General features: G+C 35.3%; 1 protein-coding gene across 4 annotated transcripts in view; it reads left to right on the forward strand.

Moving 5' to 3' along the window:
* The window catches only part of LOC150104923 (uncharacterized), a 431,839-nt gene that overhangs the window by 326,060 nt on the left and 78,164 nt on the right, over positions 1–27,615 (forward strand). For all 4 annotated transcript variants that reach the window (XM_090395426.1, XM_090395427.1, XM_090395428.1 and 1 more), the window contains 3 exons: positions 2,486–2,626; positions 11,197–11,328; positions 18,949–19,164. In XM_090395426.1, the coding sequence (XP_090251552.1) occupies positions 2,486–2,626; positions 11,197–11,328; positions 18,949–19,164 (489 nt within the window). The remainder of the gene's footprint in view (positions 1–2,485; positions 2,627–11,196; positions 11,329–18,948; positions 19,165–27,615) is intronic.

Genomic DNA, 27,615 nt, shown 5'->3' on the forward strand with positions numbered 1-27,615 from the left:
TTAGTCCCGAGGGGATGGAAAGAGGGTAAAATAGTTCTACTGCATTAAGGTGGTTCCAAGACCGCTGTTGTAAATTACCGACCGATTAGCATATCAGGAATCACTGTCAAGGTCTTAGAGAAATTAGTCAAGAAAAGAATACAGGATTGAATAGATGAAAATGGGATATTGTATGGGGGACAATATGGTTTTGTGAAGGGTAGATCATGCCTCAGTAACTAACTTGCTCACGTTTTATAACTCAGTGACGGCTGAACTGGATAGGGGTAATGGGTTTACAGTGATACTACTGGACCTTGCCAAGGCCTTTGACAGGATACCACATGGAACCCTAATCAGTAAACTGGAGCAGATGGGGATAGATATAGAGTTGGTGAGATGGATAGGAAGGTGGTTGAAGGAGAGATACCAGAGAGTGGTTTATTCAGGAGTGGAGTCTAAAAGACTGCTTGTGACTAGTGGAGTGCCACAGGGCTCTGTTCTTGGACCACTGCTTTTCAATATGTTCATCAATGATATAGGAAAGGATTTGAGAGGAAGTGTTCACTTGTTTGCTGATGATGCAAAGTTGGGTAGAGCAATTGTGAGTGCACAGGATGTCAAAATTTTACAGGATGATTTGGATAGTTTGGAGGACTGGGCTAGGAAAAATGGATGTCAATTTAATGTGGCAAAGTGTAAGGTTATGCACTTTGGGGTGAAAAGAATAGCAGCAGTATATCGCATTGGTGGAACCCTACTCCATGAGATTGATGAGGCCAGGGATTTGGGAGTGTTGGTGGATAGGGAATTGAAGTTTAGGGGGCACATTGCAAAAGTGACTAAATCAGCTCATCAAATCACTTGGCTTCTGAAAAATACTTTAACATGCAGAGACAAACAAGTTGTTGTACCTCTGTATCGAGCCTTGATAAGACCCCATCTGGACTACTGTGCCCAGTTATGGGCACCAGGGTTTCTTCATGATGGGGAGGAAGTGGAGAGGATCCAGAGACGAGTGACCAAGATGATAGCAGGTCTGTGGAATGAACCTTATGAGAATTGGTTGAAGATTTGTGGGTTGCAGAGATTGGACGATAGGCGAAGGAGGGGTGATATGATTGAGACATTCAAATTACTGAAGGGTTTCTATGAGATTGATCCAGAAGATATTTTCAAAAATATGACTGGTGATGGGAGGACTAGGGGCCATGCATGGAAGCTGGGCAAGAGCATGGTTGACAAGGGTGTTAGAGCTAGGTTTTTTACTTGGAGAGTGGTGAATGAGTGGAATAAGCTTCCAGAGTCTGTTGTGAGTGCTACGACCGTGAATGAGTTCAAGGCAAGGTATGATAGATACTGTGTGAATGTCGAATAGTTGTTCTTGACATGATGTTAGGGCCTCCCTTGATGAGTCTGTCGACTCCTTGGAGTTGCCCGGAACAATAATAATGATGATGATAAAAGTTTTATTTTTCACTTGGTTAGACTACAATAAATTTAGTTTAATCATTTATCCAAGTGTGAGCAAACAAAGTTTGTGCCTGAAAATATCTTCGGGACTGAGGCAAGGTGATGCATCTGTTGGCAACTCTTAACAAAGGTGGACCAAAGATGGGAGATGCTGAGACAAGGAGTGATGTGAGCTTGGTCCACCTTTGCTACGAGTTGCCAACAGATGCACCACCCCTTGCCTCAGTCCTGAAGATATTTCAGGTGCAAACTTTGTTTGCTCACACTTTGATAAAGGATTAAAGAAACTATTGTATCTCTACCTCTTCAAATACAGAAGAAATAACTTGCATTCCTATCCCTTATGTGCATGGCATTAGTGAACATATAGTGAAAGTTTTAAAACCACTAATCATTTTTGTTGTCTTTTGCCCATCAGAAAAATCTCCACCTTTCTCGCTTCTCCTAAGAATAAGCTTCCATCTCTCAATTATCTAGACATTTACTAGATTCCTTGCTCTTACATGCATGTCTAGAGACTACAGGATGACATGCAATTTGTTCTGCCCCATAGCAGATTATTGAATACAAATATAATACCACAACAAAGTTATTAGTATTTCATTTTCCTCTGATGAAATAGTTTTTTCTATTTACGTCTATTCTTTCCCTCCCTCATGTGGCCAATCATTCTTGCATGATTTATGTCTTATTCAAGTCAGTTCGTATGTTTACACTTTTAAGTAATTTAAATATATCAACTAAATATAGGATTCTCCGTAATTATTAGTTACTAATATATCTAATAGCACATTCTTTCCCCTCCTCAAGTTTTGACTGCAATCAAACATATACCATGATTTGTACTATGCCTGCCTGATACACAAACAAGAAGTACAAGACAATTTCTCATATCCCACTCTGAAGTTAAGTATAGCATAAGATGATTTGTTCTTGTCTGCACGAATATGTTAATAATATTCTCTTAAATGCAATATTAGTTTCTTTCAGAGTAGAATTTTTTCTGTGTAATGAAGAATTTTTTTTTAAACAGGATAAATTCACCAAGTTATCTTTGGCATTTAAAACTGATAAGTTCACTTTAAGTAAGCGCCTTGAATTGCAAAAGCGACAACGTGACACAGCTGAAAAAAATATAAATGGGGAAATTGAATCTCTGCGAGAATCATTAAATGTAAGTTTTTAACTACTTTTATTTAAATTATGCATAATTTCTTATAAAAGTTCTGTGATAAATTATATTTTGTAGTATTTTGCATCCTTTTGCAGAGAATGAGTATTGGTATAATCCACTTAAGAACAGGAAAGCAGACAGAAGAACTAATGAACAAAACTATACATATAAACAGGACTTGACAAAATTATGCAAAACCCTACCTTGCTGTGCAAAAAATTTTAACATATCCCAGTAAGTTAATAGGAAGTCCATCAAGTGATTAGTGATGCTGTGTTAGTGTTTTTTTAAACAGATTTTGTTTTAGAAAGTTTTTTTTTTATTAAATAAAAAAAGAAATATAGCAACTACTACTCACCAGGTGCAAGTGTATTTGTCAAGCCCTGCATGCAAAATTATGCAAGGGAAAAACAGTATTTATCCAAAACTCATTTTATGAGGAGTAACTCGTTACAGCTTCAGAGTGAACATACAACATTTTTTATGTGAGGCCAGTAGCATAATACTAACTTTGAAACAATTTTAACCATAGTCAGTAAGCAATGAGTTACAAAGGCTCAGTACATAAGTAAAAATATATTTAAAAAACAGTAGATTATTAGTATATTTATCAATTTCCAAAATTTTGAGATTTAAACTCATCATTGTATTTCAAAGCAGGTTTTAATGGCTTTCAGGGGCTTTGCATCATTCCTTGAATTGTCCAAATTTGTAAGAGCTGATAAGTTGAACTTTTTGTTTGAAAGGATCCTATAGCTAGTAGAAACTCCATCTTCCACAACTCCATTCCTCTCAGTATAATAAAAATAGTTGTAATCTGTATGTTCAGGTTGTTAGGTGTTTACAATATGACTGTCTGGTCAAACTAGGAAAAACTGCAGACAAAATAATCTGATATTCTCCATGGTACCTAAGGGAGGAATTTTATCTTTAATGGAAAGAAGGATAAGAGATCTTGTTTACGTACTAAAACAGAGAAAACTGAAACAGGTGTGATACTTCTAAATGATAATTGTAAGATATCTTTAAGCTGCAGTGATCAAAAATAGGAAGGAGTAGGTATAGTGTTCACCACTAAATGGAGTGATAAATTTCTTTAGTGGCGAGCAATTTCAAGCAGGAATAAGCTAAATAAAAAATTTGATCAACACAACTAATTTAAACCAGTTCCACAGAAGATTCTATTAAAAAGAGTAGAGGAAGTTTTCTAGTAATTAGAGAAGGTAACCGACATAAAGAAAAAGCTAGTCCTTATTAGAGAATCTAAACAACAGAATAAGATGTGAATACCATGCACATATACAAATGTTTTGAGAAAATTTGGAGAAAGGATCAAAACCAATGATAATGGAAGATATGCTAGATTTCTCTTCAGGGTATAGACTAGTGTCATCACTAGGAAGAAAAAAAAAAGTTCTATTGACTATGTTATTGCTAATAGTTAGTATCTTTGCACAGATCCAGAGTATATAGAATACAGTAGGCCTCCCATATCTGCGTGAATTGGTTCCATCGTCTTCCACGGATACCTGAAACCACAGATAGTAGTGAACCACTAGCGAGACCCAGATTTTTGCACATATACAGCAAAATTGAAGCAGGAAATTATTAGTAAAGTGACTTAGTCTCACACACTAGGACTGTAGGATTCTTTAGTGAATATGTTATGTAGTTGTCTGCACTGTTAGCCTAGTGGCTGCGCTTCACAACCACGTGCCTGGGGAAGGTATCCTAGTTTGATTCCCATTGAAGACGTGAGGAGCTCAAGGATCTTCCTCAGCCATAGCCAAGTTAGCTGGTCTTGGGCAGTAGAGTTTTTCACCCATTTTAGCTGGGGTTTTTTCATTCCCCCAAGCAGGCAAACCGGCCCCCCTTGAACACATACAGACTACAGTCACGAATACCTCCAATAGGGATGCAGCAGAGGAGTGGTGTGCCAGCTGCATTATTTCGCCGTGACTCCTCATTAGGAGGAGACCCAACCCATCTGAATCAGATGGAATGGAGAGATAGATAGTTATGTAGTTAATATATAATGTATACACTAAATTGTATGGCTAAATAAATAACAATAATAAGAGGAATGTTTTTATTAAATGAGGTAATTTCTAGACTACTACTTCACCCTTACTGTCCAGGGATACTATCTACTGCATTTGGGCACACATTCCATTGCCCCTCGATAATTATATCACATATTTATTTATAATTATCACGAAACAATTTTTACGTCTTTAGAATTTACGAGGAACAATTGAATGTGGGCACAAATGCGGTAGAAAGCACCCCTCCTTAGTGTGGGTGAAGTGGCAAACCAAAAAATTGCTTCATTCAATAAAACTTCATCTTTAGACAAATAAAATTTAACCCACATAATAGTTATGTAGAATGAAATGAGAAAATATACTAATGAAAATGTAATTGTAAATAAATCTTAACATTTTTATTCTTATTAGGAGGAATCAACTGAGATCAGAACATCTTGTTGTGTTCAGCTACATATTTATTCATCTTCCAAATCTTTGACAGTCTGCTTGCTTGCCTACTGAACAAATGATGTGGACGGCTGAGAATCATTGATAGTAGAAGCTTTGTCGACTTTTTTAAAAAACGTTGTTATTGGAAGCTGCCGTTTTTGTCTCTTCAATTCAGTAAACAGGTTCTGCGAAGGTTCCAAAGCTTCTGTTATTGCGCGGGTAATTTTTATGCTGTACTCCATCATTGAATCATAATCCATTATTGGTTCCTTTAATATTTGAGCCATTCAAAATATCGTGGCAAATTTTTCGAGTGTCCACGCTGGTGGTTCTTGTTCACTTTCATCCTCATCGTCATTTTCTTCTGTAGAAGATTTGGCAAGATCTTTCAACTCCTCGTTAGTGAGCACCTCACGATGTCCATTATGTAATCATTCAATTCTTCTGTCATATCGTCAAATCCTTCTCCACCTATTTTCCGTACTGTGTTGATTATCGTTGTTATCTGTGAGTTAATATCAGGGGCGTCCTGGGAATTATGAACAGCATCGCTCCACAAATTCTTCCACCATGCAGTTACCGTTTCTGGTTTCAATTCGTCCATGATTTCACAATTGCAGATGCAATTGTGAAATCATTCACCATTGCATCTTTAATTGTTAATGATTTCCAGCATTCCATGACTCCAACATTAGCAGAATCCTCAACCATTGCACGAATCATATCGAAAACCTGCTGAGCATATGAGACTTTGAAGCTTCTAATGACACCTTGATCAAGTGACTGAAGCAATGAGGTCGTATTAGGTGAGAAGAAAACCACTTGAACATTTTCATCTTCGGTGACTAGTGACTCAGGGTGCCCTGGAGCGTTGTCTATTATCAATAAAACTTTAAATGGTAATCCTTCCCTCTCCAAGTATATTTTCACCTCTGGAATAAAACATTGATGGAACCATTCTGTAAATAACACTGCCGTGACCCACACTTTTGGATTTGATTGCCAAAAAAACAGCAGACAACTTTTGTTTTTGTTTTTAAGGGCACATGGATTCTGTGCTCAGTAAACAATGCCAGGTTTAATTATATGACCAGCTGCATTGCCACAAAGTACCAGCATCAATCTGTCCTTAAATGGTTTAAATCCTGGTGCTTGCTTCACAGTTTTTTATGAATGTAGGTCCGCTGGGGCATTTTCTTCCAAACAAGGCCAGTTTCATCACAATTAAAAACTTGCTTAGGATGATAACCTTTCTCTGCAATAATTTTTTTAAATTCTGCTGGGAATAATGCAGCAGTTTTCTCATCAGCCAATGCAGATTCTCCTGTAATTTTTATGATTTTTAGATTAAACCTAGTTTTGAATCTATGCAACCAGACCTCATCATCAAATTCCTGCCATGTACCCTCAAGGGGTGTACAGGATATGATAGTACTACATGAAAAAAATTACATCATTACTAACTTCCTATCTACAATTTTCCTCCAAATCAGTCTGTTACTTGTCAAGGCTTCAACATTATCAGATCTTATATTTCTATCATCTAAGGCACTTTGTACCGTATCAATCCACCTATATCTTGGTCTTCCTCTGGGTCGATTTGCTGCCAACCTGGCAGAGAACACTTGTTTTGCTAATCTTTCTTCGCCCATTCTGTTTAAGTGACCATACCACCTGAGATTAGCTCTGCTAACGCATTCCTGGATGTTGACAATGTCAAGTTCTTTCCTAATATCCTCGTTTTTAATATGATATTGCCATTGATGCCATCTGTTCACACCTATAATCTTTCTCAGGACTCTCATATCTGCGGTCTCTAGTCTTTGGTCAAGTGTTTTACTTCTGACCCAGCTCTCAGATCCATAAGTTAAAACTGGTTTGAACACTGTCTTGTATACAGCTAATTTAGTGTTCCGACTAATTTCTCTCTTATTCCATATGAATTGATTCAATTGACTTCCTACCATACCAGCTTTGCTGATTCTGTTGTCTATTTCTATATTTAATTTACCATCTTCAGTAAAAATCATGCCTAAGTAGCTGAAATGTTTCACTTGTTCCACTGGTTCTCCATTCACAACACAATTGACATTTTCAATGATTCTGCCTATTTTCATTGTCTTTGTCTTTTTATTGCTGACCTTCATACCATATCTATTACAACAGCTATTCAATTTAGTCAGAGAATCTTGCAGACTTGTAGCGGATTTATTTAGAAGTATAACATCATCCGCATAAAGCAAAGAGCTGACATTAACATCTCCAATTTTGATATCATGTTTAATACCACTTTCCTTCACAATGTGATCCATATAGATAATGAATAACAGAGGGGATAATGTACATCCTTGTCTCACACCAGATTTAACATTAAACCATCTTCCTGTACTCCCTTCAATTCTAACTGCTGATTTACAACTCAAATAAAGACTAAGTATTGCTTGATATAATGCCCCATTGACACCATATAACTGCAGCGTATTGAATAGCTTCTCTCTTGGCACCTTGTCATATGCCTTTTCCAAATCGACAAAACTTAAATACAGATCTTTGTTATATTCCCATGCTTTCTCGACTATTTGTTGTAAAGAGAAGATCTGATCCTGACAGCCTCTATTTGGCCTGAATCCAGCTTGTTCTTCACCAAGCTTTTCTTCCACAATTCTTCTCAACCGTTTCTCAAGTATACTTGCATAGATCTTGCCAGGAACACTCAGTAGGGAAATACCTCTATAATTCTCACATTATAGAGGTATTTCCCTACTGAGTGTGTGAGGCACAAGGTCTGTGAGCAACCAGACCTTGCTTGCTTGCTGTAAATGACTTTTCTTCCTCTTCTGTTTCGTCTTGCAGCCATATGTCTTCATATAGGATCAGTGCTTTTTGTCATGATGTGTTACCATCAATAGGAATCCTTTTTCTTGTCATGTCTTCCACCCACAAATTCAAAGCTTTCTCTACCTTGAGTAACACCTTATCATGCACTGTACCTGTAACTTTTGCAGATTTTGTGCGCAATGGAAAGACTGGCATGAATTTTTTCTTTGTTCTTCAACACTTCACGTATCGAAGATTCATTTTTATTATAGATCTTGGCGACGGTTGCAATTGGCTTTTTTTCAACTTCAGTCATATTGATGATCTTTTCTCTTCAGTTTTGAACCCATTTTTAAATTTTTCACAATTTATTTCCTTGAATTTAAATGCAGTTTTTTCCAGAAAAACTTTAGTTTCCAAAAATTCCCACATATATCTCGCACCACAATTTTTTAACTTTAATTTTTGAGAAAAACGTGCAAGTTATATTTGAGTAAATACGGTACTGCAAAAAATGTAAGAAAGTGAAGCACTGTGTAAAATTAGCTAAACAAAAATCATGGAAGACTTTGGTAAGAAAATAAAGTAAATATCAGGAAGGGGGAAAAATATTCTGAAGGCTATTGAAAAGGTTACAGATGGAGGAAAGAGTGCTACTATACTACTTCCATCTTTAAAAAGAATTGGAGATTATAAAGATGACATGAAAACTGTAGATATTCTAGATGTCTACAGTAATTACTTTGAAAGCTTGCTAAATGAAACAGTGACAGCATTGTGGGTTCAAGAGGAATCAATACTTATCAATAGAAGTTGGAAAAAGCCATCAAAAACCTGAAGTCTGGAAAGGAAGCTGGAGTGGATGATATTTTACCAGAATTGCTTAGATATGGAGGCATAAAGCTTTATAGTGATTACGCTGCATAATCCAGAAGGCCTGTTCAGAGGGTCAAATTCAGATGAGTGGAATAAAGCTCTCATAGTACCTCATTTTAGAAATTATGGACTTTACAACCGTGTTATAAATAACTAATTTAACATGGTTTTATAACTCTTATAACACATTTATAACATGGTTGTAAAGTCCATAATTTCTAAAATGAATGCTGATCACCATATAACTCTAAAAGAAAGGACTCTCATAGTACTTATCTACGAGGGTGGTCTGAAAAGTTCTCAGCCTAACAATGAAAAAACGAATTTATAATTTCAAAATTATTTTTATTTTTCAACATAATCTCCCTTAAGACTAATACATTTATTCCAGTGATGCTATAGCGCCATTATCCCATCCCTGTAGTGGTTCTCTGTAAGTTCTGCAAAATACCCCTCTACAGCTGAAATCACCTCTTGATTTAGAAAAAAAAACGCTGACCACCGAGGAAGATTTTTACTTTTGCGAAGAGATTGAAGTCAGAGGGAGCCAAATCTGGGGAATAGGGTGGATGTTCCAACCATTCATAGTGCAGATCCCTTAATTTTCTCATTGCCAAAACACCTTTGTGGGCAGTTGCATTGTCCTGATGAAAGATGATTTTTTTTTTCTTCTGCAATCCAGTTCTTTTCTCACAATTTTTTTTTTTTTGTCTAGTCTGGTTAAAAGATCGGATTAATATATTCCCCAGTTATTGTTCTATCCTTTTCAAGATAAGTAACAAACAAAATGCCTTTAGCATCCCAAAACATTGATGCCATGACCTTTCCTGTTGATGGAACTGACTTTGTCTTCTTTGGCACTGAACACTGGCTTCTGTCCACTGTTTTGACTGCTGTTTGGATTCTGTGTGTAATGGTGAATCCAAGTCTCATCCATAGTAATAAATAAACACACAAAATCAGTTTATTCTTGTTAAAATGCTCCAAGCACCTGTTCAGAGATTTTCATGCAAGTGCATTTTTGATCTGCTGCAAGCCTAGCACCCATCTTGCACAAAACTTTTTCATTTGCAATTCTTCATGCAAAATATATCCTACACATTCTTTTGAAATGCTTATAGTCTCAGCAGTTTCATGCGTTTTGACTCGCCGGTCATCCAATACCATATCATGCACTTGATCAATAATTTCTGGTGTTGTTACACTTTTTGGACGTACTTCACGTGGATCATCTTCAAGGCTGGTACAGCCACATTTAAACTTGGCAGCCCATTTCTTAATTGTCAAACGAAGGAGAAGAGTGCCCATAAACTTTTATGGACTTTGAATGAATTTCTTTTGCTGTTAAACCTTCTTTTACAAAAAATTTTATAACTAATTTTGTCCATTTCAAGGGATACAGAGAACACTTTTGCTTCAGACAACTGTATAAAACAAACTACTTGATAGAATGACTTGGAATTTCACGTGGATGCTTATGACAGATGTACGAACTTAGTTAAAAAAAAAAAAAAAAAAAGCTGATAGTGTTGCCATCTATGGTCAAGGCTGAGAACTTTTCAGACTACCCTTGTATAAAAAGGATAAAACTGAATGTGAGAATTACATATGAATTTCATAGCTGAGTTTCTCATAAAATTTATGTGAGCTGCTTGAGAAAAGGCTAAGAAAATTGTGGAAGGGAAGTATATACAAGAACAAACTGAGTTCAGGCCAAATAGAGGTTGTTGGGATCAGGTTTTCACTCTAATATGGTAAGTCTTAAATTAAAATAACAAAGAAAGATTCGAATTGTATTGCATTCACTCTGATGTGCCAAGAATATTCTTGTGACAAACAGAAAAACGAGTGCTTTATAGATATTTTTAGTAAGATTACTGCAGTTTTTTGCCGTCAATAATTACAGTTTTTGGACAAGAGCAAACATATCTGCAAAGGAATGTGGCTACTTCAGACTGTAAAATATTCTATGAATTTTTTGTGTTTTCATAAATTTAGAAGTGAAATAGTATGCTTTGCTTTTCAGATGTTTATTGTTTTGCAGCATAGAAAGATCTAGTTTTTAAAAGAGCTAGAATTGAACTTTGGAGTGTATGGTATTCTGTCTGTTAATGAAAATTAAGAAACATCTGTAAAAATAATAAAAAAATTCCTTGAAGTGCATTAACATTCCTTTGAACCTGTTATTTATTATTTTTGGATTAATTTTAAGAATGCTGTCTTAATATTACAAAAATCAATCTAGGAAATGTCACATAGTCAACTATTGAACTTAACAGCATTTTGCAGTTAGATATGATGAACATTGTCCTTGATGAGCATTTTTAACATTAATAAAAAAAAAAAAAGTATATAAACTTAACTTGATCAACTTATCTATGTTCCCATGTCTATTTTTAGGCAATAAATCACATGTGCACTGATTCACAGATGAGAGATGTCATAACAAAAACCCAACAACATGTAGATATTGTGCAACAGTCAACATCAAGAATGTCCAGTCGTGCAGAAACTTATGGTGCCATTCAGCAGGTAAGTTATAGAAAATTCATTGTATTTTTCATGCATGATCATGAAATCGTACAGGTGAGAATATTTGACCACAAACATTTTCCAGGATTCCCTACTACACTTAAAAGAATGTTATTAGTCAGAAATTAAAATTGCTGCTCCTGAACTCTACAGCAATTTTACCTCCCTTTGTGAATGGATTGTCAGCTTCATCTCTGGCTGGCTGTTCACTGTGGGTTATGGTAGTAGTTTCCTTTCATCAGATATTTCAGTTAATGTTGGTGTATCCCAGAACTCAGTGCTGCCACTTATGCTCTTCCTCCTGTGCATTAATGATATTGTCTCCCTGACATCCAATTCTATTCATAGTTGTGCTGATGACAATACCCTGTTAACTCTAATTCATGCTTCAATATTTTCTTTAACGAATATCTTAAACACTGATCTCCTTTCCATTCTCAATTGGGATGAGAATAACCTGGTTAATTTTAATGTTACCAACAGACAGTCCTGTGTCATTTCTAGGAAGACAGACAGACATGCTGCTCTCTCTCTTTCACTTCTGACAATATTTCTCTTGCCAACCAGGACCAGTTTTCTCTCCCATGGGTTACATCTCATGTCTAATCTATCCTGGCATAAACATGTAAAGTCCATAGCTTCTTCAATCTCCAAAAACTTGGTATTCTTTTCTGTTCCAAACAGTACTCTGCTGCTCAACTCCTGACACTTTATAAATCTCAAATCCATCCCAACTTGGAATACTATTCCCGCATTTTGGGTGGTGCACTTAAAACCTTACAGAAGTGAGCAATTTGCTTAAATGATTGACCCTTCCAATCTCTTTCACATAGATGTTCTATTGTTGCATTATGTCTCTTCTATAGGTATTTTCATTAGCACTACTCATCTGAACTACCATTCCTTCACTTTCCTGTGAAGGGATGGTAGTTCAGATGAGTTTCCTGTACTCTTTTATGAACACAATCAGCTGCCAGTCGATTCCTATATATAGTTCAACTCCAAATTCATCAAACCAACCATCATCCTCTGCCTTCATTTCCTACACCTCAGTTCTTTGGAACAGTCTTTCCCAAGATCACAACCTTCAGGGTTTTAAAAAACACATCAACAAATTCCTCTCTTCCATATAACCACTTACCCACACATGGCACCATCATGTCTTGGAACCTCTCGTGTGTGGAGGGGGAGTGTGATATTAAAAATAAATAATAAATGCACCTGGTCAGTAGCACTAAATTCCACAATTAGTTACCAGTCAGCAGCATTATGGTTACAAATGCTTTCTGCATTGCTATTTTTATTGCAGACATACAAAAGATTGAAAACCTGTAACTTATTTGTAGACATAGACAGCATTTACTGTTGTCTCTGTCCATCAACAATTTCTTTCAGATGTTTTGTTAGAAAAGAATAGTTCTATATTAAGTTTTCTCTTCCATAAAAAATAAAAATATAGTAGTTTAATTTTATGATTAAAACATAAAATTATATGTAAAAGGGTGCTTAAGGGTCAAAGTTGTATAACTGGGAGGAGACCTCCATTTAGGCCTTTTAAGGAATGTGGAGGACTAACCGGAGTTTCTGACCTAATATCCACTCTTCACCTTCTCATGGTGCACCCTGTTAGGTATCTACCCTGATACTGAACAAACAAGAATGGGCTGGCAATTTGGGATTTAGCAGATCAAATTGTACTCTTATTGGCTTAAACCACAATGTAAAATGATGGTACAACATAACAGAAGTTCATCCAGGCTGGAGTGTCGCCTGGTTAAACAAGGCCCCTGTTGTTTTTGCCAGGGAACCAGGGCAAACAGTAAAAAGTCAGCTACTGGAACAAATCTTGAAACACATCCCAGCTCAACATCAGCAGATCTCAAGATTGATGCTATCAACATAAAATGCATCACTGGAAAAGAAATGGAACTAGCAGAAGAATTTGAGTACCAGATTAACATAATAAGCAAGACTGAAACAAAGAAGATAGAAAGCGGTTTGATCTTTCTAAGCAAGAAATACAAAATGCTATGTTCAGGCAATAAAAATCAGGGGAAAAGGGGGAGTAGCTAGTATTCAAAACTAAATATGAGGATTATCTTCTCGGATGGCAGGCAATATCAAGTAGTGATGTGAACGAATATCAGGATGGGGAACTGGACAGTGAGACTTATTTGTGCTTATGATACAAATAAGTCTCATTAAGATATTAGAGAAGGCAGCTGGCACAATGAAAAAAAAGTTGGTCCTTGTCGAAGATCTAAACAGCAGAGTAGGAAGTGATTACCAGACATAGAAATTGTTGTTGGAAGTTTTTCCACTTGGTTATACTATAAATTAAAGATAACAAGAAATTACATACTTGGTTTAATCCTTTATCCAACTGTAAGCAAACAAAAGTTTGTGCCTGAAGTCTTTTCAGGACTGGGGCAACTCATATATAGAAGCGTATGACTTTACATCACTTGCCTTGAAAGTTTATTTTTCACTTGGTTAGACTATAATAAATTTAGTTTAATCCTTTATCCAAGTGTGAGCAAACAAAATTTGCACCTGAAAATATCTTCAGGACTGGGGTAAGGTAGTACAACACCGGGCAACTCGTAGCAAAGGTGGACCAAGCTAACATCACTCCTATCTCAGTATCTCCCATAATGCAAAACACATCTCCTTGCGGATATGTATAATGTTATGCATTAAGAGAAGGGCCACTACCTTTATTGTGAGGTTGAAATTTATAGTTTCGACCTTTATTGAGGTCTCATAAGTGGGAGCCAGGCCCAGAAGTGGAGATACCAGGCAGAAGCAATGCCGAGGTCATCTTTACCTATAGGAGTTGCCAAAAGGTGAAAAATAAACTTTCAACATCTTTCTCTAAATCCAGAGTAATTTAATAAAAAGGTGGCACACCTTTTGGCAACTCCTATAGGTAAAGATGACCTCAACATTGCTTTTGCCTGGTATATCCACTTCTGGGCCTGGCTCCCACTAAGAGACCTCAATAAAGGTCGAAACTAGTCTGGGTAGTGTCCCTTCCCTTAATGCATAACATTATACATATCCGCAAGGAGATGTGTTTTGCATTATGGGAGATACTGAGATATGAGTGATGTTAGCTTGGTCCACCTTTGCTACGAGTTGCCCGGTGTTGTTACTACCTTACCCCAGTCTTGAAGATATTTTCAGCTGCAAACTTTGTTTGCTTACACTTGGATAAAGGATTAAATTAAATTTATCACTTGCCTTGGTATCCCATAATGCAAAGCACATTTCCTTGTGGACATCTATAATGCTATGCTTTAAGGGAAGGGTCACTACCCAGACCAGTTTCAACCTTTATTGAGGTCTCATCAGTGGGAGCCAGACCCAGAGTGATACTAAGGAATAACGTTTTTGTCAAGTTGGGTGAAGCAAAAATGCTTTTCATATTCCCCTTTGTCTGTAAAGGATGAACTTTAAATGGAGTGTTTATGAGCTATAAGCTCACCCAGTGAGGGCAGCAAAATTAGTTGTGTTCAGCTGGAAGTAAGATTGACTTGGGCCTTTTATATTTGTAGCTTTCTGCTTCATTATATTCCGAAGCTTTCTCAATCAACAGGTTTTGGGTTGTTTGCTTGTCTTGGTAATGAACTTCTCAGCTAGATCTAGGAGAAGGGAGGAGATGTAAGGAATAGTGACTTCTCTATGGATCTGGGAGTTTCTAATAAACCAAGGGCATCTAGAATCATCTTCAGGCACTTGTTCTCTAATCTCTGTATTTTTTGAATATTTGTATTCGCAGTGTGGCTCCATGCAGGGTATGCATAAGTGATGACCGGTCTTATTACCATCTTGTAAATTATTAACTTTGTTTGTGTATCCAGTTTGCTTTTTCCGTTGATCACAGGGTAGAACTGTGCTATTACTTTGGATGTCTTGGAGACAATGTGTCTTTATGTGATTGCGGAATAGGAGTTTTTTTTATCAAGTATCACCCCAAGATTGACTTCAGTCTGCCATGGAATCTTAACTCCCAAAAGATGGTAATGCTGAAGTCATGTTTTCATATTCCTGGAGCCAAAAGGTGTCGCACGTTATTATTAAATTACTCTGGATTAGAGTTAGTTATTGGAAGTTTTTCCACTTGGTTATGCTATAAATTAAAGATACCAAGAAATTATATACTTGGTTTAATCCTTTATCCAAGTGTAAACAAACAAGTTTGCACCTGAAGTATTTTCAGGACTGGGGCAACTCTATATAGAAACTAATGACTTCACATCACTTGCCTTAATATCCCATAATGCAAAGATGATGTCTTTTAATTCTGTTTTTTTTTTTTTTCCCTGATATGTATTATTTTTACTTTATCTATTCTTTTCATATCTAACATTGATCTTTTCTTGTTTCTGTGTGCGGTTCCTAATTTATTTTCCTGCCTTCTTGTGATGCTCCAAGTTTGTACTCCGTACGTCATGGCTGATATGATGCATTGTTCATATGCTTTTATTTTTAGACAGATAGGTATGTTTTCTTTAAAATTTTATTATCTTTTCCAAATTGTCTCCATCCTTGGTTCATTCTTTGTGTTTATTTCATGTTCCCAATTTCTATATATGTTAATTATTTGACCTAGATATTTGAATTTTGTTACATTTTCTATTTCTCTGTCATTTTCCATCTTTTGGTTGTCGTTTGCATTTTTGTTGTACATTATTTTACTTTTATCAGTATTTATTTTGATAGAACTAAATATTTGTTGCTTTCTGTACTTAATTCTCTAATCATTTCTTTTACCTCTTCAGGTGTTTTAGAAAATAGTATTTTATATGCAAATCTTAAATTGCTTAGATACTGACCATTTATTGTGATACCTTTTTTTTACCACTAACCACTCAGCCGGCATGGTTGGCTGAGTGGTTAGCATATCTCCTCGCCAGCCAAAAGGCTGCGGGTTTGAATCCAAATTGGATGTTTGTGATTGTGTATGAATTGCCCATGTTCTCCTGGCCAATTTGCCTGGTTGCAGTTCAAAAAAATCCAAATTTCCAAGAGGAAATGCTACCTCCATTATGAGACTAGCTAACTCACCTTCAGTAAAGAAGCCTTGGTAAAGATTGCTTATATTCTAGATAAGATTCGAACCTAGGTCTTACCAAAGTACTGTCAAAGCTGACTTAACTACGTAGGTTCATATTTACCATATACAAGTAGTTACATGGTGTATTGCCATAAACTTGACACATTCTTGTTCTAATTTAATACCCTTCTAGTACTTTCAGTAATGACTAAGTTGTTTCAGTAAGGAGTATTTTCATCATATTCTCTTATGTTTTACTCAGAGACAACCTGTCATAAAACAAGTATGTTCTAGATCAGGGGTGGGGAAACACCTTGCCTGCAGGCAAAATTTCGCCTGCGAGTCTATTTCAGTTCACCCCTTTGCTGATGTACTCGTATGTACATGTAAATAAAATTTTATATTAATTTAAATTTATTATAATTAAATTTATTTAAATTTAAATAATTAAATATACAAAATCAAAAATAACTATATTACATTATTTAATGTAATATAGTTATTTTTGATAACAATGCGAGACCAGCCATTAAAATAAAAAGAAATTAGGAGCATTTCTCGCAGGCAAAGTTCAGACTTTCTCTGATTGGTTGCTTCTCAATTACTGCCGTGACATTTTCCCACGTGTCAAAACATATTGACTTTTGACTTTGTTTTTCTCATGCAGTACTATGAGTGCCTTGTAATTAACCAGTTGACAACTTTATTCAGTTTATTTTTTTAAATGACAAGTTGTAGTGAAAAGCGTAAAAGAAGTGGTGAATGTGCTCTGTTTTGTGAAAAATGGACAGAACTATTCTTCTTTATTGAAATTAATGACAAGTGCATTTGTCTTTGTAACGAACATGTTGCACTTTACAAAAAATATAATCTTGAGCGACATTATTTGAGTAAGCATAAGAAATATGAAAATTTAAAAGGATCAGAACGTTTAGACAAGATAGCGACTTTGAAAGAAAATGTAATCAAAAGCCAATCTCTTTTTAAAAAGCTTATTCAGGAAAGACCATCTGTAACTCAAGTTAGTTATGCATTGTGTGAACAAATTGCTAAAAAACTTAAAACCCATAATGAAGGTGAGTTTGTGAAAGATTCCATCCTTACTGCCATCGAGATTTTATGTCCAGAAAAACTGAGTTTGTTTAAAAATATTAGTCTATCAATAAGAACAACTGTTTCTGACCATATTAAAGATATCGCTGATGACATCCAAACTTCTTTGAAAGTAGATTCAAATACTGTTGAATACTTCACAAATGACTATATTTATATGGCGAATAACTACAGATTTCAATATACGAGAAGAATTTCTTGCTTTAAAATCACTGAAGAGGACAACTAAAGGTGAAGATTTATTTGAAATGGTCAATTCAGCATTAAAGGATTTCGATTTACCGTATGAAAAACTGAGTGGTCTCGCTACAGATGGTGCTCCATCCATGGTAGGTCATGAAAAAGGGCTCGTGGCTCTGATTAAGAATGAATTTAAGAAATGTCAATTTAACCCAAATACTTTAATTGTGTGCCACTGCCCCTTATTCATATGGAAAATATATGTGCAAAGTCACTCAAGATGAACAGCGTCATGAATGTAGTAACAAAAGCCATTAATTTGATAAAAAGTAAAGGGTTGAACAACAGGGAATTCAGAGAATTTTTGCAAGATCTTGAAGCCGAATATGGGGACTTATTTTATCATTGTGAAGTTAGGTGGCTAAGTAGAGCTCAAATGCTCAAGCGATTTTATGAACTTAAAGACGAACTGAAAATTTTCTTGGACATTAAAGGTGTCCCCATTAAAGAATTGGAGGATGAAAAGTTTCAAACTGATTTGGCATTTTTAGTAGACATAACTAGTCATTTGAATAATCTAAATTTGAAATTACAAGGCCCCAATCAGCTAATGACCTCTTTGCTCACTCATATCAAGAGCTTTGAATTGATGCTTCAATTATTTCTTACCCAACTGAAAAAAAAAAAAAAACACTTTACACATTTTCCTAAATTAAGAGAACACAATCCAAAATCAACAAGTGAGTATGTTGATGAGTGTCAAAGTGTTTTGAATCAATTTCAAAGGAGATTTGAAGATATAAAAAATCAAAGAATTGAGTTACAAATATTTGATACACCTTTTGATATACGCTCTGAGGAAGCTTCTGATTTCTTGCAATTAGACTTGATTGATTTTCAGTGTGATAACACTTTGAGATCAAAATATAGTAATCTGCTTATATTGGACTTTTACAAATCTACTGATTCTGAGAAATTCCCTTCTTTAAAAAATAATGCCTTGAAAATAGCTTCTCTGTTTTCTACTACCTATCAATGCAAGCAATTTTTTTCAAAATTAAGTCTGGCAAAAAATCGCCTTCGTACAAGACTCACTGGATTCAACTTGGTGTATATGACATTTTACTACAGAAGAGTTCAAGATTATGATTCAAGTTATGGTTTTATTTTGATAAGAACATAGCAACTTGCAGATTATACTTATCGCTCTTAAATGGCAATATCATTAACTTTAATAAACAAAATATCAATTTTTTATACATTTCTAGGAGCAGAGAATGAATCAATCTTTTGAAATCATTATGTCGTATATAGAACATGTCAGGCAACTTCAAGAGAAAGAGCATCAGGAACTGGAAGATTACAGACGATTATTGAAGGAAAATCAACTTTTACCAGATGAGAAGGCTAGTGGTGAAGGCTCAGAAGAATGTAAGCGATCATTTGCATCAAGATCATTTTCTGTGGGTGGATCTTCAAAGCCTGTAAGTTTTTTGATGCAATTTCTTTTTTAAAAAAATGTGAACTAGAACTTTGACCAATAAACTTAAGTTTTGGTTAATTATTGCTTTCTAAATGAGCGAGTATTGCAGTGAAAAGAGATATACAAAAAAAAAAAAAAAAAAAAAAAAGCAGATAAGCTGTGTAAACGTACACTTAGTACTGAATTGTATAGAATAAAAATAAACTGATTTGAGTGAAATTAGGTAATTGTAAATATGACTGAAGAGCTGATTATAGAAAGACCTATAATTTTCACTAATGCAGGAACTAGTGAAAATTTGTGAGTTCTGCATACGAATTAGGAAAGAGGACAGTTTACATAAATTCCTAAATAAGATAAATGCGTTTAAAAAAATCTCTAATTTAATCATGTTTTTCAAATTTTCTGGTTGTGTAGTCAATTCTGTACCATTTATCTGTATGCATATTCATTTGCTCTGTCCAGGAGGGTTTTTTTTAATTGTTTATTTGTAATATTTACAAAAATTTAAGCCAACTCAGTTTAGTTTTAAATTAGACCACTTTCAGGGCACATGTTTTAAAATGATATGAAGTGATTACTCTAGCAGAGTGGATAAAAATCAGATGAATGAATCTTTACTATTTTATACTTAAAAACTCTCATGAGTTTTCCTGGCATTCCTGTTTTGAGTCAAATCAGACAAGACATATTTTTCCAGATAGATATTTCAAAATGATCCAAAGCAACTTCCCCTGACTGGATAACATTTAATGAAATTGTATAGTTGGTATCTCTACTAAAATTTTTCCAGTCATCTCAATTTTAAATTTGGCCATTTTTAGTGACACAATTAGACAGAACAGTAACAAATTATGTTATATATGCCAGCAAATAAAAAGAGGTCTTATGTATATATAAGCTAAATATAAATTTAACTGTGACAGTGAATTACATCACTGTAAAATAATATTATTGCAAAATTGCTTTGTCTTGTATCATTTTATGTAGTTTAAAACAAGTGGCTAATTAAAATCTTAAGTTAAACTTATGAATGAAATTTAATTCTTTATACTAGTTGTTTTAATAAGGATATTACAATACAGAGTATGTTATATATTAGAATAATGTAATTAATACCCCATCATCAGGGAACAGTTAGAATAGTTACATAAATCACAGTTGAATATTTAATTAACTAAGACAGGTTAATCGATTTTCAATGTTTATAACCTCAAAACATTAGTTTATCAAATATTTTTCTCCAACCTGTGTTAGAAAAGATGACTCGTAGAGAATTTCCATCATGTATATTAAAGGCATTTCGGAATACATTGCTCTTATCTTAAAGAAATTCAATATCTCTATCACAATGTAGGTTGTTAATTCAATCAGTTCTATGTTACTACCTCCAAAAGATAAAATTCCACCTTTGCTGCTACCTAGAGCATGTTCAGTCCCATACAACTGGTAGTTTATTCTCCTTTGGAGAAATGGTCCAATCTGTTTCTACGTGTATCTTTGAACATCAGTCCTATGTTGCTTCCAAGAAACAACAAACCTCATCTGGTAGAAATGGGATTAATAGTACTAACCACGGGATCCTTTGAAATGATATTAAGATCTTCCCATACAGATATACACAGATCTTCCCATAAATACAAACGTATCTTTAAAGAAATTCTTGATGTCCTTCTACATCTTCCTAATCTCAACCTTAATGGACTTTCAATACCAATTCTCACGAAAACTATTATTATTATGGATGAGAGTTTAACAAAATCGTATCAACCTGGTGCGAATGTTAAGGATGTAAGCGAGTCAATTAGAATGCAAAAGCAAAGGGTGAAAGAATTGATAGTGGTAGCAGGAACAAATGATTTGAAAGGAGATAAAATGGCTATGAGAGAGGATTTGAAGGAATTGCTTGAGGTAGCAAAAGAGAAGAGTGAGAGAGTTAGGATGGTGAGTCTGTTGCCATGGTATGACAGTGAAGAGTATAGGAGGGTGGCCAAAATTGCTAATGACTTTATGCACGGATTATGCAGGAGGAGTGGTATGGAATTTGTGGAGTGAGTTCGATGGGCGAAAGGATTTATATAAGATGGATGGTTTACATTTGAATGGATTTGGTGTACGGAGACTTGAAAAGGTGTTGTTGAATTAAGTGGAAGTGGATGTGCAGAATCAGGGAAACTAGAGTTATTAAAGGGGGGGGAAGGAGATATACAGACTTTAGGGAGACAGTTGAGTGTAAGAATGTGTGTGATATGCCCGAGCGAGTACAAACGACAACAAATCAGAATGGGATAGTTAGTATAAGGCATCAAAATAGGGATGGGACAAATGGGCTGCTGAAATTTGTGTATACTAATGCCAGAAGTATTAGGAACAAGAAGGAAAAATTTTTGACCTTGGTTGGCACTTTCAGGGCACAGATTATTGGCACTTGTGAAACATGGCTGACAGAAGATGATATAGCTAGTGAGATTGAATGTGAGGGGTATGGTGTGCTCAGGAGTGACAGGGAGTACAAAATGGGGGGGGGGGAGGAGTGTTATTGATGATAGCTAATGAGCTACAGCCAAGAAGAATAGAAGTAGAACTGCAGGACAGAGAAAAGAGCATATTTGAGGCTATTTGGTGTGAGATTGAGATTAGCACAACAAAATATACAGTTGGGTGCTGCTGTAGACCAGGGGATGGAATAGATGGTGGAGATAGTATGCATAAGCAAATAGAAGAAAAGAGTGGAAGAAGGGTAATTATTATGGGAAATTTCAACTATGATAACATTGATTGGAAGGAGGAGAGGACACATGGGAGGAAGGAATTGGATTTTATGCAGTTATTAAGGGATAACTATCTGCGACAGCATGTAATGGAAAATACTAGGGGTCAGAGAGTACTTGACCTAGTAATTGCATCTGAGAATTTGGCTGTAACGAATATGACCACATTGCCACCAATTGGTGAGAGTGATCATAAGGTCTTGACTTGGGAGGTGGCTAAAGGTGTGGAATTTACAATTAATACAGGGTACATGTGGAATTATCGGGTTGGTAAGTATGACAAGCTTAGGAGTTTGATTGGTTCAGTGCCATGGCATGTAAAACTGCAAGGGCTGGATGTTGATAGTGCATGGGAGGCGGTTAAGAAGTGTTTGCATGAGGCAATGGCTGACTGTATACCTAGATTCCGAATAATAAATCAATTTAGGGGTTAAATGGATGAATAACGCCATTAGGCTTGAGCTGCAAAAAAAAAAAGAAAAGAAAAAAGAAACAACTATGGAGGGAATTTAAGGAGAAAAGTGACTGGCAGGCACATGAACGGTATAAAATGCAGGCCAGAAGGGTAACGAGTGTGGTAAGAAAAGCAAAAGCGGATTATGAAAGAACATTAGCCATGCAGGCTAAAGAGAATTCCAAACAGTTTTTTTTTTTTGATATATGGCAAGTAAAAGAAAAAATGTATATGGCAGATGATTTTAAAGAATGCCGATGGTAAGGAGGTAACCAAATCAGTTGATATAGTTTGATTACTGAGCGAGCACTTTGCAAGAGTATATCATCCAGTTGGTGACATTGCAGGAATGAATGAACCAATAGCTTATATGGGAATTGTGATGAATGAAGTAGAGGTAAATAGACTATTACAAAACCTCAATGTGAATACATCTGTGGGATTGGATGGTATACCAGCTCGTGTTGTACGTGAAGCGGCTAAAGAATTGTTAGTGCCCTTGACCATTTTGTTTAATTTGAGTCTCGGGTCTGGGTTAGTCCCGAGGGGATGGAAAGAGGGGAAAATAGTTCCACTGCATAAAGGAGGTTCCAAGGCTGCTGTTGTAAATTACTGACCGATCAGCATATCAGGAATCGTTGTCAAGGTCTTGGAGAAATTAGTCAAGAGAAAAATACAGGATTGGATAGATGAAAATGGGATACTGTATGGGAGACAGCATGGTTTTGTGAAGGGTAGATCATGCCTGAGTAACTTGCTCACATTTTATAACACAGTGATGGCTGAACTGGATAAGGGTAATGGGTTTACAGTGATTCTACTGGACCTTGCTCTAAGGCCTTTAACAGGATACCACATGGAATTCTAATCAGTAAACTGCAGCATATGGGGATGGATAGGAGGGTAGTTGATGGAGAGATATCAGAGAGTGGTTTATTCAGGAGTAGAGTCCAGAAGACAGCCTGTGACTAGTGGTGTGCTGCAGGGTTCTGTTCTTGGATCACTACTTTTCAATTTGTTCATTAATGATACAGGAAAGGATCTGAGAGGAAGTGTTCATTTGTTTGCTGATGATGCAAAGTTGGGTAGAGCAATAGTGAGTGCAACAGGTTGTCAAAATTTTGCAAGATGATTTTGATAGTTTGGAGGACTGGGTTAAGGAGAATGGATGTCAATTTAATGTGGCAAAGTATATGGTTATGCATCTTGGAGTGAAAAGATTAGCAGCAGTATATCACATTAGTGGAACTGTACTCCTGCAGATTGATGAGGCCAGGAATTTGGGAGTGTTGGTGGATAGGGAGTTGAACTTTAGGGGGCACATCGCATAGTTGGCTAAATCAGCTCATCAAATCACTTGGTTGCTGAAAAATACTTTAACAAAGCAGAGACAAACAGGTTATTGTTCCTCTGTAACAAGCCCTGATAAGACCCCATCTGGACTACAGTGCCCAGATATGGATGCCAGGGTTTCTTCTTGATGGGGAGAGGATCCAGAGACGAGTGATCAAGATGGTGGCAGGTCTGTGGAATGAACCTTATGAGAACAAGTTGAAGATTTGTGGGTTGCAGAAATTGGTTGATAGGTGGAGAAGGGGTGATATGATTAAGACATTCAAATTACTGAAGGGTTTCTATAAGATTAATTCAGAAGAAATTTTTGAGAATAGGACTGGTGGTCGGAGGACTAGGGGCCATACATGGAAGCTGGGCAAGAGTGTTAGAGCTAGGTTTTTTACTTGGAGGAGTGGTGAATGAGTGGAATAAGCTGCTAAAGTCTGTTAGGTATGATAGATACTGTGTGAATGCCGAATAGTTGTTCTTGACATAATGTTAGGGCTTCCCTCGATGAGTCTGTTGACTCCTTGAAGTTGCCTGTAATAATAATTATTATTATTATTACGTAACACCTTCAGGGAGTCCAAAGACTCATCGAGGGAATGCCCTACTCTACAACTCTGTCTCCACCAACTACAGTGAACCACAACTACTATCATCATCATCTACACCACCAACGCCATCTACCGCCCATCATTATCATCACCATTAGTATTTTCACAAACATTCATGCCCACGGCAGGATTTGATCTAGCAGCCTTTTGGCTGGAGAGCGGATAATCTGACTACTTAGCCAACCAGGCTGGCAACTATACAGCTTCTCACATACATGAGCGTCATGCACACACACACACACACATTTCATTTGATCCTAATAGTATCTTTTTTTTTACTTGGCTGTCTTGTGACTGCATTCAAGGAAAGGAAATGCTGTTTCCATATATCTTCATTGTTTGATTTGTTTTTAAATTTCTAACTGTAATCCATTGATGATAGCTCACAATCCACGTTCTGAAATATTTGCATTTTAACCAGTCTTAAATAAATATTCAGCTGTGATTTTGTGTAACTTTATTCTAATAATTAATACATGGTTATCCCTCCATCAATATATCAGGGAACAATGTATAGACTGCTATGTGTACATAGACAGGTACATAAACTTGTAGCAAGAAGGCATTACATTAGTGAGAAGACTGAATCATGACAATTGAAGGCAGTCCTGAAATCCTAAATTTAAGATAGTGTCATGCACTCAAATTTGTTGAGGTTTGAATAGTTTCTTAAAGCAGAGGTAGATTCCAGAATTGTCTCTCAGATTTGTATTTTCTAAAGTAGAATATAGTGGCCTTCCTTTTCAAGCATATCCTGTGGAAAATATTTGTACAAAGGAGTCTTATTTAACTACAGTATTCTTCATATTACAACCTGATGTTTAGAGTTGTCATGCTCAAAACCTTTATACATTTAAGAAAACCATTACAGAACCATTTTATGTGTTGTTTTTCAGTGTCAGTAATTGTCTTTTTAAGGTAAGTTGATTTACCTATTTTGTTAAAAATTGATATGTATCAAGAACATTCTAGTTCTGTAGAACATGTAATGATAATTATCTTTATACTCATCTACACCAAACATGAAAGCTAATGTATTTATGACAGCACTTCCATACTAAAAATAATGACCTTACCATCAGTTACTGTGATACTATAATGACATGAAATTTAATTATAGTAAATGGAAGAAAGCACATATCTTTTATTATGACAATTACAAAGTTGCAACCACCAGCATGAGACGTTCAATCATAACTGGGGATTTCATCATTCAGCAAGTAGAAATCTTAGGATATGCCATTTGGATAAGTTGATTATCCAGCAGTCTAAATAAGAGCAAGTCAGTAGAAATTACTGTTTTTTGTAATTATGATTATGATAAGCGAGAATTATATATTTGTACTTGTCAGGACCATTGTATGATGGTCCTGACAAGTACAAAGAAGCCTATTATTTTAAGCAGTTGTACCAATCCTGGATGAAATCATCACTCTTAGTATGAGAGCACTGTCATAAATGCCGTTGCATGTGCATATTCTAATCTTAAAATAGCATATATATTTCATATGCTTGATTCAGCCAAGCATGAGGATATATTCCAGCCTGTTTAGGATATCATAACTAAGAAAAATTACTTTTTAATAATATATTTTAATATAGTTATTGGATAAAGAACAGTATCTTGCAAGATAAATTTATACTTTGGAAATAGGCAAGTAATTAATTGATCTTAGTGTTTCATGAATTATTACAATTAAGATGAATTTTATGTTTCAAAATATGAATACAAATCCTTGTGGCAGTCTTGTTAAAGAAAAATCTGAAATGGTTCAGATGTGGAAATGTAAATTGGCTATCAAATGAAAACATATTTAACAAGCACTAATTCTTTGTAATATTCCAGAATGTTTAGCATGTTTTGTAACACTATTGCAATTATCAATCTGTTTATGTAAATATATTAGTTACCTTGTTTACATCATTATACATGTTAATGTGTTACATTTAACTAACTTGAATAATCTGAAAAAGAACTCGCTAACCTAACGTTAAATGTTAATAATTTAATTTTTTAATTATATCACTTGTTTTTTCTATTTAATTATTTATTGTTGAATAGAAAAATTAAATTAGAAAATCTTTAAAGTGCCTTCATAAAAACATCAGTTTATGATAAATTCATGTCATTTACAATCTTGTGATTGAATGATTGCTTCGTTCCACTGATAAATATTATCTTACTCATCTAGGAGTTAAATCTTTGTTGCATATATATATCACCCAGTAGTTAGTGATAGAACTGATAATGATGGTGATAGTGGTTTTTGAGTAGCTTCTGCTGTTAAAATAATTTTCTTGTACTTATATAACAACCTTCAATATGTATATGTACTAACTCTTAATTTGAAGCAGGGAAAAACATTTCAGATGTTTGACTTGCTGCCAAGTATCATTTTAGCTGGAAATGGAGAAACTAACAAAGGTATTGCATGCATTTGCTTCTATTTTGGCTGAAATTTTTAAACTTTTCTTAACATTTGTAATTTGCTGCTTTCTTATATAAATTTGTTCATGATATACCATATCCTAGTTTAAAAGAGAAGCATGTAATTATTTCTGAATTTTCAGGAGCCAGAATATTAATCCATTTGACTGTAATATTTCATTAAAACTTGCATGTTGCATTAACATATAAAATTAACTAAACTCCAATAGTATTTATTGTACTTCAATCCTTTCATATTAACCCTTAACTAGATAGGCTGGGACACTTTCTGCCATCAGCACATGCATGTGTAAACACACACAAAACAAAATTAAATAAGACCAGTTTGCTACCATTTTATTTATCTAATTTAACCCTGAACTCTTCAATTATTCTACTAGTATGTTCAGAACAGTTTTAATATTTTATTCATCTTTTTATCGATTATAAATTTCCTGAAGTATGGAGTGTCCCAGTGTTCCTAGTTATTGTTGTTTAATGTAACTAGCATGTTAGTTGTGTGCTTTGTCATAGTTTTTAACAAGACTTCTCTAGCTGAACATTAATGAAGACCATTTTTTTAATGGATATTTCATATTAAAAGTAAGTGAATTTAATGAAAAACTAAAGTGAATATTATTCACAAAACCAAACTTGACAAATTATGCAATAATTTGCAAGTTTGTTTGCCTTGCAAGCCAGCTTTTGGTCCCCAGTACAGTTGAGATTATTTTCAGGTCTTTTTTTTTGTCATTATCATACTCTGTCAAATGCCTTCTGGAAGTCTATAAAGTACAGATGCACTGATCTGACTAATTCAAATTGTTCTTTCAGTTATACAAGATAG

This window comes from Typopeltis vanoorti, chromosome 7 (genome assembly GCF_054136105.1).
Source record: "Typopeltis vanoorti isolate ZY-2024b chromosome 7, IOZ_Tvanoo_1.0, whole genome shotgun sequence".
Taxonomy (NCBI): Eukaryota; Metazoa; Arthropoda; class Arachnida; order Uropygi; family Thelyphonidae; genus Typopeltis; species Typopeltis vanoorti.